Source organism: Alligator mississippiensis, chromosome 6 (genome assembly GCF_030867095.1).
Source record: "Alligator mississippiensis isolate rAllMis1 chromosome 6, rAllMis1, whole genome shotgun sequence".
In the NCBI taxonomy this organism is placed as follows: Eukaryota; Metazoa; Chordata; order Crocodylia; family Alligatoridae; genus Alligator; species Alligator mississippiensis.
The window spans coordinates 81,529,043-81,546,015 of NC_081829.1; the positions used below are offsets into that span (position 1 = coordinate 81,529,043).

At 41.1% G+C, this 16,973-nt stretch overlaps 1 protein-coding gene across 6 annotated transcripts in view; it reads left to right on the forward strand.

The window, feature by feature from the left end:
* The window catches only part of ADAM12 (ADAM metallopeptidase domain 12), a 332,512-nt gene that overhangs the window by 304,433 nt on the left and 11,106 nt on the right, over window positions 1-16,973 (forward strand). For 4 of the 6 annotated variants that reach the window (XR_009463109.1, XR_009463107.1, XR_009463110.1 and 1 more), the window contains 5 exons: window positions 1,629-1,737; window positions 5,863-5,995; window positions 6,657-6,765; window positions 7,269-7,448; window positions 7,571-16,782. Coding sequence is in view for 2 of the 6 variants with exons in the window: in XM_019482854.2 (XP_019338399.1) it covers window positions 1,629-1,737; window positions 5,863-5,995; window positions 6,657-6,765; window positions 7,269-7,448 (531 nt within the window). In the remaining 4 variants the exon portion in view is untranslated. The remainder of the gene's footprint in view (window positions 1-1,628; window positions 1,738-5,862; window positions 5,996-6,656; window positions 6,766-7,268; window positions 7,449-7,570; window positions 16,783-16,973) is intronic. The other 2 variants (XM_019482854.2, XM_019482855.2) reach the window with 1 other exon arrangement.

Here is a 16,973-nt window from a genome sequence, read left to right on the forward strand (position 1 = left end):
TTGGAGACAACTAGCACCTAAATGTTTTAAAACACAATTTATTTTTCATGGAAGTGCTAATTATTTCAAACTGCATATTAATCTTGATTAACTGCCCTACCAGTTCATTTGTTGCTATGAAAGTCTGTGCCAACAGAAATCAAACTTCAAGCTCTATATGAAACTACAAATTCCCTTTTTGTAATTCATGTATAAACTCAGCTTGTTTTGTCATGCTGTGTTTGAAAAAATCAGCATTGTCAATGATAAAGTATCTTGTCACCGTGCTGAAATGAGCATTGACTTAAAGATTGGCATCTTTGTGCTATGGAGAACATATGGTGACTTCTAAGTAGCAAAACAGGAACTGGCACACTTGTAGACAGTAATCCCTGTAGAGCTTTAATTTCAAGACTAGTGTAGAAGAAATGTTTAACTGTTTTCCTCTGTGAAAAACAAACTGGTTGTTATGTTTTACATGAATCTGGAATGCTTCTTGTAAACCTACTGTGCGAGGAAGCTTCATCTGAGTAAATGATTATTTCCTCGGTACCATTCAGGCCTCCCAAATATAGCCTTGATGAAAATATGCCAATTGGATTCCCCAGAAAAAAAGCTAAGTAGAGAACTCATGTGTCCTAAACTGACTGCTGTACTGCAAAACCCTGTTAATCAATCTGTTGTCCAGTTTTCAGTGGCAAAGGCTTCCATACAGCAGTAAGGATGAGTGTTAGCAGACCTAAATACCCAAGTGGCAACTTGCCACAAAGCCCGTGAGCTAACTCAAGTCAGCCAGAGTGCTAACGTGCAAGTCTGCCTGCAGCCAAACATTTATCTCATTCAGTTAATTTATAATAGTGGCAAAACGTGTCATTGTCTTCTGCTTTAACATCCTGGCTGCACTTCATGTGGACAACGAGAAAGGGGAATTGCCCCTTCTTTGGTGATTTTGTAGGGCCTTGTTACACCTTACTCTGTGAGCCACACACGTTGATCAGTGCTAGGGCTTGCTTGGAGTTTGGAGCAGTCACACCCTTAGTCTAGAAACCTTCCGCTTGTCATTAGAGGCCTGGGGAGCAGGGGCAGGACTAGGAGCTGGAGCTGCGAGTTGCCACTGGAGGGCTGGTGAGCCAAGATGGGCTTCTATCCCTGATCTATGGATGGGGGTGTGAGAGATCCTGGGATACTGGAGGACTGTAATTTAAGTGGCACCTCTGTGTGGAGTGGCCACACCTTAATGGAGCTGGGTAGTGCGGATCAGAGATGATCCTGCCCTGGAGTGGTATAACTTTGAGCCATGTGACAAATACTCAAAAACTTTAAGGTGTTAATATGCAGATAATTCAGGAGTTAAGAGCACCAGGAGCCACCCAAAAATTGCTGTGTAGCAAGGCCCTTACAGTTCAAGTTGTTAGCTGCCATATAAACAATGACTTAGGTTCTACATTACTAGTTGGACAGCCACTGTAAGTATCAGCGTGTAATCCATGTTGTGGCAACAGACAGATTTCAATGAGTCCTTGTTGTTATACAAGCTTTAATTCCAACTCGTGTAGTTCTGCCCAACTGAAAGCTCCTATTTCCTGATAGGATTTAGTCACAACTGCCTGAAATGACTTCCATATTTGTTCATTTATCTTTGTTTTAAGGTCTGTAACAATAAAAAAAATTGCCATTGCGAGGCTGAGTGGGCCCCTCCCTATTGTGACAAGCCTGGTTTTGGCGGCAGTGTGGACAGCGGACCAATTAGACAAGCAGGTTAGTAACAGCTGGTTCTCTCTCATTTCGATGGTAAAATTTTTAAAAAAGCTTAAATCCAAAATGGGTTTCTTGAAAACATGAATTGAGACTGCAAAACTGGAAAACAAGTCAACCAATTGGGCAACTTCATCCAAACAAACTGGCACCATCTTAAAATTTAGCAAAGGAACAACACAGCCACTTTTATTGCATAACTGTAAACACAACAGCCCCAGTGAACTTTCTGAATGTTCCCTGTTAAGTTTGGTAGTTCAGAAACATGGGGGCAATGGTATACTGGTCTGATCGTAGGATTCGGAGCCACGAGATCTTGTATTCTAATCCTGACCTATTGGGTGGATTTGTAGAAGTTACTTACCCTTTTAATTGCTATAAATGTCTACAGTACACCAAACCATAGTTCCAACTAATTGTTTAGTTCATATTAGTGTGTCAGAGAGAGATTTAGCCCTATTTCTGGATCAGTGAGAGGCTCCAAAGCATCTTCCATTGATTGTATCCTTAAGGGATTGATTTTCAAATGTGCATTTGTACTGTTGTGCATGCAAAGCTACATTTACAATCATGTGCCCAATATGGGCCTAAATTTATGGTGATTACAAGTGCAAATTCAGGGGGCCAAGCATCTTTGCATGTTAAGAACCGCTTTGCAATCACACATGTGAAAACCAAGACCTCTGAATATGACAAACACAAAAAACTAAGTAAATTTGATACTGTGCCTTTATAGAGTTGTTTTTTTGGTAGAGAATTCATGAATACATCAGAATGAATCATATATATTCATTAATCTTTCACATATTTTTACAAAGTTCCCCTCACATTTGATGATAATGGAAGATTTATACTTCCTTTAAGTTCTGCATTCAATTACCCTATGAGCAATCCTTGAAACATTGGCTTTTGCATCCTATGAGCAAAAAGAGGTAGTTAGCCATCTTCGTGTGAAGTCAGGCAGAAGGCAGGGTAGATTTACACCTTATACACTAAACAGAGATAAATAGCATGAGCTTTCATGAATTCAAACTCACTTTGTCAGATGTTGTGAAAGGACATACACAGAGCAGTGTATAAAATAGAGTGATTTCAATCCAAAATACAGTGATTTGAATACAAATATGTATTCAAGTGACTCTCTCAATTTTATACACTGTTCTGTGCATGTTCTTTCACAGCATCTGATGAAGTAAGTTTAGGCTCACAAAAACTTATGCCATACATCTCTGATTTACTTAGTCTGCAAGGTACAAATCTACCCTGCCTTTTGCATTCTGTTTCACCTCTGACCAACCTGCATAGGGATTCTTCCTCTGCAGATGTTGTAACTCACAGGGTTTGATAATCCTCACATACCAGTTTTTCTCCAGAATACCTCAACTTTAATGACTTCACCAGAATTACTTTCGATTTATATCGAAGTAAGAGGCAAATCAGTCCATAGTCTATTCACATTTGCATGTATAGCCTATGATTTGCTGGGAAGTGATCTCAGTTCTTTTCATACAAATAATACTACTCAAAAATAAACTGGATTGTATTCTCTATATGCTGGATCCTGGAGTGAATTGTAATGCTGAACTTGTGACATCATAGTCATTTCCATGACAATGATACAACATTACAATTTCACTGCAGGATGCAGCACAAAGATGATGTGAGGGAGAAAGAGCTTTTTCAACCCCCCAAGCAGCTGATAAAATAGCAAAAAAAAAAATCATGCTCAGATCTTGAGCACATGATTACCTAGGTCCAAGCATTGTCACTTGTTCAGTTACTCTACCATAGTAGTCCCTCTTTAGCTCACCTTGTATCTATGTTACAAGGAACTACAAAATTTGAATGACTGTATACATCACATAGTCTATGCTGCAACATATAGCACTAGTTATAATACATAATTCTGAATTATATGCTTTCCCATTTGGCCCTTTAAAAATATAGAAAACTGTTTCTAAAATTGTATAATACTGCATGATACTTTTGCCATCTCTATGTAATGATAGTGCCATATACAATAATATTGGGAATAAGTAAATACAGAAATTGTTAGAGGAGCTAATTTTCCAACCCTGCCATTTGAAGTTTAAATATGAGCAACTGATGGAATAGTTTGGATTATGATCTGAGTATTTTGCACATCCCTAAATCAAACTGCAGAAGGATTAGCTAAATAAAGGACAAAAATACATTTATCTTAGTCAAACATGGCACATGGTCTGATTAGTCATTAGTAACTGATTTTTACCCTGCTGGCTTCTACTAAATGTCTGTACTTGGCATACTCATTCTTGATAATATAAATTTATATAAATATGTTAAATATGTAACAGAATTGTTATGGAAAGATGAATTTAATTTCCTCAACTTGAGTTACCAATTTTATTTAGCTTTCAGTAATGGAAAGAGATACATTGCTCTGCTCCGAGTTAAAATGCTTTGAATACTGCTGCTGCCACCCAACTCAAGTTCTGTCTTATTCAAAATAATCAACACAGTGCCTATTTCATTGCCCATCCTCTGACAGAAGATGGGGTATAGATGAGAGCAAGCTGGTTGCAATTCAATCAGGACAAAAACTGAAATAACAATGGCAGGTTGCCATGCAAAGCATACCATGGCTGTATTGAGGATGTGTGTCATACATTGTTACAATTTTCAGTCTTGGATGATCATGTAACTGCCAGATGTGACAGATTTTCTTTCTCTCTGTCCAAAGGGCTAACTCCTTTTTTCAGATACAAACCTGGCTTTCAAGATTAATGTTTTTGTTCCTTCTGGCTGCAATTACAACAATGCACACTTCATTAAAATGGCACTCATTCTAGAAACTAAAGGTAGTGCCTAAGGCAGCAGTCCCCTTGTTACGTGATATTACACCATAAAGAGCATTGCTTGGTGCCATTGCTTTAGGCTCCATGTTGTTAGTCAGTGGTTTCCAAACTGAGTTTAACGTGTTGGCTTTTACCTGTAAAGCTCTAAATGGCTTCAGACCTTTTCAACTGAGTTGTACCCATGCCATGCTGTCAGGACACGAGCAGTCAGCTGTGAAATGTAAGCTAAGCTCCCCTTAATTAACAAAAAAAAAAAAAAAAAAGGAGAGAGCAGCTAAAAGAGTGGAGGCTTGGTGGGAAAAAGGTAAGTGTTCAGGTTATTTTCTAATTCAGATGAGGAGAAGCTGCAAGTGTTATTCCTTACTGGACATGGTGGTACTATTAACTTAGGGCAAAAGCCACCCATTTATTTGATTCCATCTGGTGATACTGAGGTCAGGGAGTATCACCACAGTGACAGCAGCTGCCAGCCTATACTGTGAAGGGACCAACAGTGGGGACTAAAATCCTAAGTAATGTAGCTCAAGTAGTACTAAAAAAATGCCTATTCCATAGTGTTTTAAATAAACAGAACCATCAGTGATCTTGTTATTTATTTAAAAACTGGACCCTTCAGGGTAGGAAATGTGCTTTTTTCCTATAACAACTGCCTCTTACATTGTCATTTGCTTCTGTTTGATGTGGAAAAAACTAGTGAACCAAGACTTGACAATTGTGCTATCAACCGTGGAGTTCTGAGAAGTGTTTCAAATTGAAGTGAACATCTAAACTATTGAGACTTTGGATTGTTATTGCTGAATACCACTGTTATTTTCTGTTTATTGCACCTCTCTGTATTTTTTCCAGTTTTCTGCTATGTATATTTGTAATTGACATGACAACCATTGATCCTTGTGGATCATGGTGTATGAGTGAGAGGTCACCCAGACCTTCGAAGTGTATGCCTAGGCATGAGTACAGAGGAGTGGAGACTGCCCAGACCTTCCATCCTTCCTTAGACCACTGAGACAGAATCCAAAGGCCAGATTTGTACATTTGAGTAAAAAGCTGAGACTATCAGAAAGCAGCTATATTTTAACCATTTATTTTTGGAGTTGACAGAAGCAATTAAATTACTTTAGAATGGATTAGTCTTAGAAGAGATAATTTCAGTTCTCTAGTAAATGATTTCCTAACTTCATTTGGTATGTAGCTCGAAGGCAAGTCAAGACAGCAGTGTGCTACTCTTGACATCACATATTTCACTATAACTGACTCCTGACATAAGTCAAATAAATGTTTTTTGTTGCAGATAGGAAAAGTTTAACCATAGGAATACTGGTAACTGTTCTATGCCTCGTTGCTGGTTTAATAATGTACCTCAAAAGGAAGACTTTGATTAAACTGCTGTTTACAAGTAAAAAAACAACAATGGAGAAACTAAGGTATGACAATTATACTTATTTTCATTTTAATAAATATTGGTATAAAATGATAACTGTTACACCTCTTATCCCTTATGTTCATTACCTTTGTTCATTATGGCAAGCTAGCAAGTATGATGGGACCGCAAGAGTCCGGTTTATTAAAAGTATATCCATTAAGATGGGTATGTCAGTATTCTTTCTTGTTCAACTTAACTTCACTGATGGTTCAGTAAATAGAGTGGGTTTTGACTAAATCTCTTTCTCTTTTGTGATAAGCAATTAAAAAGTAAAGGAAGCAATGCCTTGCTTTTGGTTTGCTTGAAATATTTTCATTATGTGAGGTGGCCTTTTATCTAAACTCAGTCAAGTGAGCTGAAACTTCTGTATTTGAGGTCATTACTGCTTAAATGCTAGATTCATTAGAATAGTCTCTTGGGTGTTATAAAACTGCATTTCCACAGATTGCCAGAGCTAATTTAACAGACTAGTGGTTTCAAAAAAATCAATATTTATTTTTATTCTTGCAAGCATGTTAGATAATTTTTACTTTCCTTGTTTACCATAGAGAGCAAAAATAAGAATGCCATTTTAAAGCGTTACTCTGAAAAAGGTTTCTGTGAAAAAAAAACGTGCTAATCAGAACTATGTTGTATTCAGTAAGTGTATGCTTGTCTTGCAGGTCTGTGAATCCAGCCAGGCCTTCCAATTTACTTGAAACTAATCACATCCATACCACAACTGTCAGCAAAAAAATAGACATTAAGCCACAACATTTAAACATACCTAAGGTGGGTTCCTAAATAGTTAACACCTCATTATTACAATTAGATATCTATTTTCCATATACTTTTGAATTGATTTACTGTGACAAAATTATCATGCATTATTAAATTTATATAGAACTACAACCCAGTAAAACAAAAAGAGAAAATGCAGGTCCAAAAATGCACACTGGTTTCCAAGTTCCAAACAGATGGAGACCTTACATGTTGAATAGAAATACATTTAGTCTCTGGGATACAGCCAGCCCTCTCAGGTAGGAATACTGCCTTCTAAACAGGAAAAGATTAGTGTTTGAATAGGATTCTAGAAGCTGTTAACTGCATAACTGCCTGTCCTCTGGCTACAGAAAAAGAGGTATGAATGAGTTAAAGCAGGGAAGAAAGGAAGGGAAAAGCAAATACAAAATATGGATGACAATGGGATTTAAAGCAATGTTGTTTGTATGTATAATACTGGTTGGCATGTTTTCAGCTACCATTGACTTTTTCATTGTTTTATGTTTCTGTAGAGAGATGGTCCAAGAAGATTCATGTCCTATCAGACCACTGACATTAGTAATCCTGTAAAGCCACATGATTTACCACAATCAAAAATACCACAGAGAGTGCTACCACCCCTTCACCAGTTGCCTTTTCAAACTGTACCTGCAAGGCCTCTGCCAGCTGATCCTTCTCTTCGACTTACCCAGGTAAATCTTGATTTTCATTTTAAGAGGATTTTTAAAACTTGGTATAAAAGGTGTTATAGTAGTACTAGCTATTCTTCCATCAGTGAGGAATTTTATAGAATGGATGATATTTTTCTTCACAGGTTTTATTTGAAGGACAACGGATATTTACAATAAAGCATCATCCTCATTTGTGCTTTTTGAATGGAAAGATGTTACATTTGTTTATGGTGCAGCACACAGAAAACACCCTCCAAACATGTGCTGAGCCGGGGCTTTTTTTTCCCCCAAGTGCTGGGAGCTGGGGCAGGCAGGGCAGCCATTGCTGGGCTGGGAGAGGGATGGGCCTGGCCTGGCTGATTTGGAAATTCAGCTGCTGCCAAATCTCCAAATCAGATTCAACCGAATCGACTCAGGACAGTGATTCACATCACTGAATCGAATCACAGTCCCCCGAATTGGCCGAATCCGAATTGAATACTAGCCACTTTGCACAGGCCTACTGAATATATGACATTAATTAGTCTCTTTCTTAGTCACATGTGAATAGTTACAGTTACCTTTATGCAACTGAGCTACATATTTAGAGGCAACCTGTTCTAAAAATGTATAATGTTGCCAATATAATGATTTACGACCTAGGAGTTGTGTTTTTTTTTAAACTTTCATTCCCACTTTGCAATGCATCTCTCATCTTTTCAAAGACCCTCTGCTCCATTGGCTTCGATACAGACTATGTTCAGTAATCTGGAAAGAGAACAGGTTTCACTTATTCTGCATTTTAAATGATCTCATTTTCAAGAACACAATAGAGTGTCCTTACCAGTCTCTGATATCCCTTGAATTAGGATGACCATGATAAACACGGGCAATCAACTTGCTTAACTTTAAGCCCCACCATAACAAGTCAACCACAAGCAAGCCGGGCAGAAAAGCACCTAATCTTAATTACCTCTTGGTCTTAGAATAAATGCATTTTCCTGCACAACATAGCTGCTGTCTTGTCATCTCCCTTTGATAGCCACAAATGGAAATGAAGGGCCCTACAGTAGGGTTTTAGATTTTAAAGTGCAATAATTCTAAACTGTAGTAAAGTGTCACTGGTATTACATTGGGTTCCTGGCAATAGTCATAATTTCCTCCTTTTGAAACAGCTATGCTCTATTTAAAAAATCAGAGTTTGAGCATCTAATTCAGTCATGTTTTGTCTCAAGTACAATGGGGTGGCTTAATTCTTCCCACTATGGTATGATACTGTGTTTCTCTCTACAAACATCTTGCAGTCATTTCAGGAACTAGATTTGATAGACTCCAAAAGGGACCTACAGGCAGAGGCATCTATTCAACCCACCTATTTATGGTCAAAGTACACTGGAGCGAGAGGGGGCTCTTACCACTTCAGCTAAAGAGGAACAGGAGCTGCGGCAGACCACTGCTTATCAAGGGAAAGGTCAAACAGCTGTGATCCCTGATCCTATTACCCTTATTCTGCCCATGCCAGTGGTATGAGAACATTTCCTTTGAAACTTGGGGGTAAAAGAAAATAGAAAAAGGAGAAGGGGTAGGATTCTCCTTGGGGGTTTTTTTTTTTGTTTGTTTTTTTTTTGTTTCTGCTGTAGCCTCTCTCCTGAGCGACATGTCTTCAGCAACATACAGCGATGGCAAAAAAGTTGTATCTATATCACTTCTCAGGGGTCTAGTTTGACAAAGCAAATTATTGGACTATTTAGCTTTTCTCCAGTTCTGTAGGCAGGCATTTCTATTCATTGCTCTTAAATTGAGTTTTTCCCTTCTTCCTTTTCAAAATGTTGAGTCATCCACTTTCCATTTCAAGGGAACAGAAATTAACAATTCCTTCTAAATCTGATCTTATAGGCATTGTGCTACCAGGCTGGATAAAGTAGCAAGTTGTGTGCCAGCTTCCTAGTACTGCCACTGCCAAAGACTGGCAGCTATGTTTTCCCTCATCTTTTTCTAACCTGCAAAGTTCAAAATCAGTAATGAAAATGAGTACTCTGCGAATCCCAAGTTGAAATCTGTGATACTGTATGCCTTCAAGCACAACATAAGCAATAAGATGTGATTGAGATCTGATCCCACAGTTGTACCTTCTGCCATGCCATAGGTGCACCAGATTGATTTCATTGTGCTTTTAACTGAAAGTCTGTCAGCAGCCTATGGTTTCATCATTACAACAAAATATCTTATCTAGATCAGCTTGCTATGGGATATTCTTACTACAGGAAATAGTAGCTCAATAAGTAGACAGAGCAATGTTTACCTTCTCCATGTTCTGCTACAGTCGCTCTTGTTAACAATATCGATATCAGTACCCCCTGTCCCAGGGTTGTTATCTAAAACTGGTTTTACAGTTAAGGTGCCTAACTCAAATAATCCACAATGTTCCTGCACCAATAGACCAAAGATGACCTCTCTTTTTTCTAATGCATTTTAGGTGAGAGACCCCTTCCAGATACATATTCAGAACATATGAGAGTAGAAGATAAAATTTGATAGTTTGTTTACAGCTGCCCAAGATACAAGAAATACGTTTTTCTTTTTCTGAAGCATAGCTGTAATAAGAGCTAGTGTCAATGTTAAAACCTGACAGCTTCAAATCTCTCTGCTAAGTTACTGATATAAAACTGGACAATGAAATCCATCCATCAGCACTTTTAGCTGAGATTTGATTGGGCAAGAACTGGGTCAGGTTGACTTCCTAATTGCATAGAGAGCTTGAACAGTCAAGCACGAATTTTGTGGCACTGAATGCCATGCTACTCACTTGCCAGGAGTCCAAGGGCTGTAACTATGTACATTTCCATGACATAGTTTATGTCGCTTTGTACTTCCCTATCATGCACTCAGAATATGAATCACAACCATAAAGTTGCATCTTTTGTGTTCACTTTTTTTCCCCTCTCTCTCTCTCTCTCTCTCCCCTTCAAAGGGCAATATCATGTTTTTTTTTGATAGAAAGGAGTGACAAGAAGGGAGAAGTGCTGTTAAGGTCTCTCCTATTCCTCTTTTTCCCCTCTACATGAAGACATACTTGTTCTACCATAAAAGCACAGCTTTGCATAATCTATTTCTAAACTGGACCAGAAAAAGGCACTCTTATTCTAGAATGTGTGCCCACATGGGGAAGTAGTCCGAAAAGGTTGCTTCCAGTCAGTTTTCCCATGCAGAGAAGGCCAAAGCTGCTGATCTTTTGCTCACATGCTAGACCCACACCTAGATAGTGGGCAGTTTTATTTCTACTCATAAGCTGGAGGATGAGAAGCTGTAACTAGTGGACAGCTAGAGAAGTGCAGTGAAACTAGCTGGCAACCACTAAAGAGGATGGATAAAATGGGGGCACTAGTATCTATTTTCTCCCACCCTTTGTCCATCTTGTCTGCTTAGGTCAGGGCAGATTTGGTCTTGTGCAGCCATATGATCCAGCCTCTGGGTCTAAGACTGATCCCGCAGGCAGGCTGGACCCAGAGCTGCAGGAGCTGCACAGAACGCAGGGGGCTGGCGCAGGGTGTGCGCTGGATGCAGCACCCTGCTGGAACGGCCCTGCATACTGGCCACACCATGTTTGATCCAGCAGCAATTAGTGGTGAGAATCCAGGCTGCATGCCAGGTGCAGCACGCACCAACTCTACTGCAGGGCTCATGCTGCACAGCACTGAGTCAGTAGGGGACGTGTGCTGCAAGTGGCACCCCGCCAGATCAGCCCTGCACACTGGCTCCAGGGTTGGTTTGGATTCGTGCTCTAGTTTTATATTAATTGAAACTGGCACCTTTTGGACAATTTCCTTTAGCAAAATCTAACAGACTCCATCAGTATCATGATTATATTCCTATCACATAGAATAATGCAAAGTATTTGCAAGAAACTGCTGTTTATGTCATCATTTGCCATGCCTGATTACTTCATGAATATTTGCAATATCCCTAGTATTTTCCTTTTATGAAATCTATTCTTCCTGCACAAAACAATGTTGATAAGCAAAATATGTTTATTTGCTTTTTTTATCATGGAGGAAGTTCTTTTGGGTGATGGTCAAGACTGACTTATACAAACTATGAAATTTGTCTATTATATTGTTATAATAGGAAAGAACATACTTAATGTTACCATTCCTCATTTGCATGGAGAACTAGAATTAGTTTGTGTTATGATAGGACTACATAGGAGGAAGAGGAAATGCACAAAATTATAGTTTTAAAATTAAAATTATTCTAAATTTGAACTGACCAAATCAAAAGCTTAAAGAAAATAAAACTGGACTCGAGACATCCATATATTTACTAGTGAACATCTCCATTTCTTTTCACCACATAAGCAAAAGTAATAAAGGAAAAAACATACTGAAAGAAATAATAAACATTACACCCATCTTTTCAAAAGCTGGTTAACTATGCCTTCATTTTGCTATACCTGTTAGCAGTGAGCAATATGATTATATAACTTTTATATTCTTTGAGAAGATAATTAGCGGGATTTCATAAGAGTAAGAATAAAAGTATAGCTTAAAAGCACTGGACTGGAACTCAGGATCTGAGGTCACTATCTGATTGTACTAAGGATGCTCTGTGTGAGTTTGAATAATTAATCTAGACAAGTTGCAGTTCCCCCATCTGAAAATTGTGGGGGGAAGCGCAGGGGTGGCAGGAAATGCCCTGCCTTACTAGAGTGATGTAAACAAACTCATGGTATGTGACTCAAATACTACAGCAGGGAGGTATCTTGATATTTATGCATTGAGAATTTAAAATACGTGCTATTTTTCTGCTATAAATGGTTCTAATTTGAATATGCATGTTTAGTAAATTAGCTCATACAGTTGAAACCTATATTGCAGAGTTAGGTCAGATTAACTAAAATCATTGTTGGTATAAATTTCAGATTATCGAATAAATCTTGAGATTTGGTGCTCACTAACTTTTTGCTCATTTGTACATTTGCCAAACTGCAAATTATATCAAATGTAGCAATTTTGTGAATCTCAAACTGTTCAGCAGAATGTCTTCACACCTCCCGTACTTTTTTTTTTTTAACAAGGAAGTCTACAGTCTTTGCGCATCTTGAGGACCACACAGAAAAAACATTAATTCACGCCTTACAAGATTACTTCAGTTCTTTACTAATGAATCATTTAATTCCACATTTCTTTCAGTAGAAAGAAACTGCAGCTGCGTCTATAAAAAGTCCATGAATGCTCTTAAGTCAAATTGGAATCAGGAAGTTTGGTTCTAAGGTCATCTGAAATTTACATTTTAAAGTCAGTTCCCTTGTTCCCACCCCCTTAGAAATCCTACTCCAGTTTTATGTATTTACTACATAAAATTTCAGTGATAGGCACATTTCAGTGATAGGCTACATTGCCTATCTGGGTATGAATTACCCAGATAAGCAATGTAGCAGAAAATGCTGCCATTAATACTATGGCAGACATCTCTGGGAATGCAAACTCAATCTGGGGACCTTGGTGTGACACCAGAATGTGGCTGTATCAAGAGTGACAGACCAAGAGGCCCCTAAGCAAAAACAGGTGGAAGCTCAACTTTTATTTTCCTCTACTGCACACAGGAAGCCAGAAATGTGTGATTTTGTGGGGGTTTTAAATAAATAAATAAAGGTAAAGCAAAACTGATTTAACACTGAGAAGAAAACGAATGATATAATAACAACATAAGAAGCTAATAATTTACAGCTCAGCAGCAGACAAAGATGTTTAGTCATGTCTAAATTGTTTTGGTTTTAGCTTAGTTAATACCTTTGATCACTAATTAAAGGTATGGACAAGACTCTTTCTGAAGAACAAATACCAGTGGTGTTTTAGTGGAGGTACCAGGAGGGGCAAAGGGTCACAGTATATTAGAACAGGTGTAAGGCAACACGTGGCACGCATGCCCAAGCATGGTTCACAAAGGCATAAGGGGCCCGATCTTTGTTGTGTCAGTGCAGTCTCAGCCCCTTCCGCACTGTTCATCTCAAGGCACGTGTGTAGCTGCCGCCAGCAACAAGCTGGGCCGGGGCTCCACACCCCCTACTGCAGCTGTTTGCAGTCTCCCCCACCGTCTACTGCAAGCATCCTGGGCTCTGTGGTGGGCATGCGCACCTCAGGGCAGATGGCGGGGAAGGGGCCAAAGCTGTGCTGCCACAAGGCAGAATGGATTGGGCCCCTAGCAGCTTCCCCGCTATCCACCTGTGGCATGCCAACATCTTACAAGTCAAGGTTGCAGTGGGGTTTTGGCACCCTGACCAAAAAAGTAGCCAACCCCTGTACTAAAGTTAAGGCCCAACAGAGAGGTCTTCCGGCAAAAGTTAAGGAGAGTAGATTTTTTTTAATTTCCAATATTTCTGAAGTACAATGAAAGCAGCACAGAGTCCTAAAAAATACAGCCCCCCCTTTTTTTGCATCATAAAAAGTAGAAACCCATGGCTCACTTGAACATCCAGAGACATTCAACCCTCAACTAAATCTGTTGTTGCTATTCCTTCATATCTTCACCTGACTCTTCTTTTCTTTGTTTCATATTGCAAAAGTGTAATGAAGGGCAGAATGTGGCCCACACTCCAAAACATGGCAGCTGAAATAACTGAGTCTACAGCAAGAAAATTAATGAGTCTTTATCTGAAAAACTGGCTTTTACCCCAGGCTGTGCCCCAAGATTCCAAGAATATGCAACATAACTGTTTGGGCAATGTAATGTCGCTAAAGTATTAAAATTATATTAAGGTTCCTTGATGCAGGTCCATATGACATACCAAAGCCTTGAAATGGACCCCTCCATTAATGGTGCATACAGGCATTTGGGAGGTTAGCAGGAAGTTAGATTGCATTTAAAATGGCCACCCAATCTAGCTTAAAATTCTCCCAGGTGAATACACTTAGATCCCTAGTTAGGGCAATCTAAGTGTGAATCCTACCTCTGAAGTAAACTTATATTAGATTGGGTTGGTCACTTTTAAACCAGTCTAACTCTCCTGAACTTCTGTACAGTTCCTAGCACAGAGCCAGGGCTGGGAAAGCCCAGCTGCTGTGCTTTTCCTACCCCCTCCCTGGCATCAGGCTATTTTTAGCCGAGCCCCTCAACCCACCCCCAGACAAACAACCACCCCCCCTCCTCCCAGCATGCCAAACCCCCATCCTACAAGCTGTTCCCAGGGCCAGGTTTGCAGGCAGGCATTTGCCAGTGCCAGGAGCCAAGGAACTAAGTTGGCATGGGAGCGGGGGGAGGGGCAGGTGGAATGGAGAGGGCAGGTTGAGCATAGGGGGTTGCTCGCCTGGTCCCAGGGGGTGGAGGAATGAGCCCTCCCATCTGCCCCTGTATACTCTGCGAACCTGCCAGACCCCACCAATTCCCTCAGAGACCCTGCATGCTCTTCCCAGTCCTTCCACAGACCCCACCTGCCTACCCAATCCCCCCACAGACCCCATATGCCTCCTTGAGTCCCCCAAGCCTCCCCATCCCAATTTACCTTAGATCAGATCACAGCAAAAGCTCTGCTATCCAGCATCCCCCGGAAATGGGGGATGCCGGTTAATCAAATATGCCACGTCTAGTGCACTACACGTTCGCATCAGTGTGCCGGGGGACAGGGTTCGGGCCCTGCAGAGGCTGCTTTGCCCCGGGCCACAAGGAAGAATCACAGCAAGTGGGACTCAACTCATGGTGGCAAAACCGGAAGTGGGACTTCCAGTTTGCTTTTTTCCACATCCCTCAGAAGATTGACAGATGCCAGTTAGTGGAGCTTTCCAGTTGATAAAAGTACCAGATAACATGGCTTTTCATAGAATCACAGAAGTAGGGTTGGAAGGGAACTTGTAGATCTTCAAGTCCGACTCCTTGCCTGGGCAGGAGGAAAACTGGGCTCAAATGACCCCAGCCAGGTAGGCATCGAGCTGCTTCTTAAAGACCCCCAGGGTAGGAGCCAGCACCACTTCCCTTGAAAGTTGGTTCCAGATCCTAGTCGCCCTAACTGTGAAGTAGTTCTTACAGATGTCTAGTCTAAACCTACTCTCCAACAACTTGTGGCCATTATTCCTTGTTATCCTGGGGGGCGCTAAGGGAAACAAGGTCTCCCCCAAACCCTTCTGGTCCCCCCTAGTGAGTTTATAGACAGTCACCAGGTCCCCCCTCAGCCTTCTCTTGTGAAGGCTGAACAGATTCAGGTCCCGTAGCCTCTCATCATAGGGTCTGCCCTGCTGTCCCTGGATCATGCGGGTGGGCCTCCTCTGGACCCTCTCAATGTTGTCCACATCCCTCTTGAAGTGGGAATCCATGATAGGTTCCAGTTAGCCCTGCCGACCGTGACCTCGCATTGTCGGCCCATGTTCATCTTGGAGTCAGTAATGACTCCAAGATCCCTTTCCGCCTCCGTGCTCTCAAGAAGGGAGTTTCCCATCTTATAAATGTGCTGCTGGTTACTACTGCCCAAGTGCAGCACCCTGCACTTGTCAGTATTGAAACGCATCCTGTTTTTGTTAGCCCACCCCTGCAACCTATCCAGGTCTTTCTGCAGTCTTTCCCTCCCTACTAGCGTGCCCACCTCACCCCAAATTTTGGTATCGTCAGCGAATTTAAACAGGTTGCTTTTCACCGTGTCGTCCAAATCGCTGATAAAGAATTTGAACAGTGCGGGCCCAAGGACCGAGCCCTGGGGACTCCGCTGCCCACTTCCCCCAGGTTGAATATGACCCATCCACCACCACCCTCTGAGTACGACCCTTCAGCCAATTTGCAATCCATCTAACTGTGTAGGCATCAATGCCACAGTCACCTAGTTTTTTAATGAGGATGGGGTGGGAGACAGTGTCAAAGGCCTTGCTGAAGGTCCAGAAAGACTACATCCACGGCAACACCTGCATCCAATGCTTTTGTGACCTCATTGTAAAAGGCAATCAGGTTGGTCTGACATGACCTGCCCCTAATGAAACTGTGCTGATTGCCCCTGAGCATCATCCCCAATGCCGGCCCATCACAGATGTGCTCCTTGATGATCTTCTCAAAGAGTTTCCCCAGGATTGAGGTAAGACTGACAGGCCTATAGTTGCCCGGGTCCTTCCTCCTCCCTTTTTTAAAGATGGGGACCACATTGGCCATCTTCCAATCATCTAGAACCTGGCCCGAGCACCACAAGTGCTCGTAAAGCCATGCCAAGGGCCCAGCAATAACCCCTGCTAGCTCCCTCAACACCCTGGGGTGGAGAGCATCTGGACCTGCTGACTTGAACACGTCCAGCCCCTCCAGAAGCACTCTAACCCGATCCTCCTCAACCTTAGGTCTCGAGGTGTTCTCCTCAAGTCCATCTTGGAACACGGTGGGGGAGTCCCGGTCCCTGCACAAGAAAATGGAGGTGAAGAATTTGTTAAAGAGGTCTGCCTTCTCCTCTGGCGCAACCATCAGATTGCCCAGCACATCGTGCAGGGGCCCGTTTCCTGGTGCCTGCTTCATCCTCCCTATGTATTTGAAAAAAGAGTTTTTATTATCTTTGATCTTGGATGCTAGTCCTAGCTCTATGTCCGCCTTAGCTTTCCTAACAGCCCC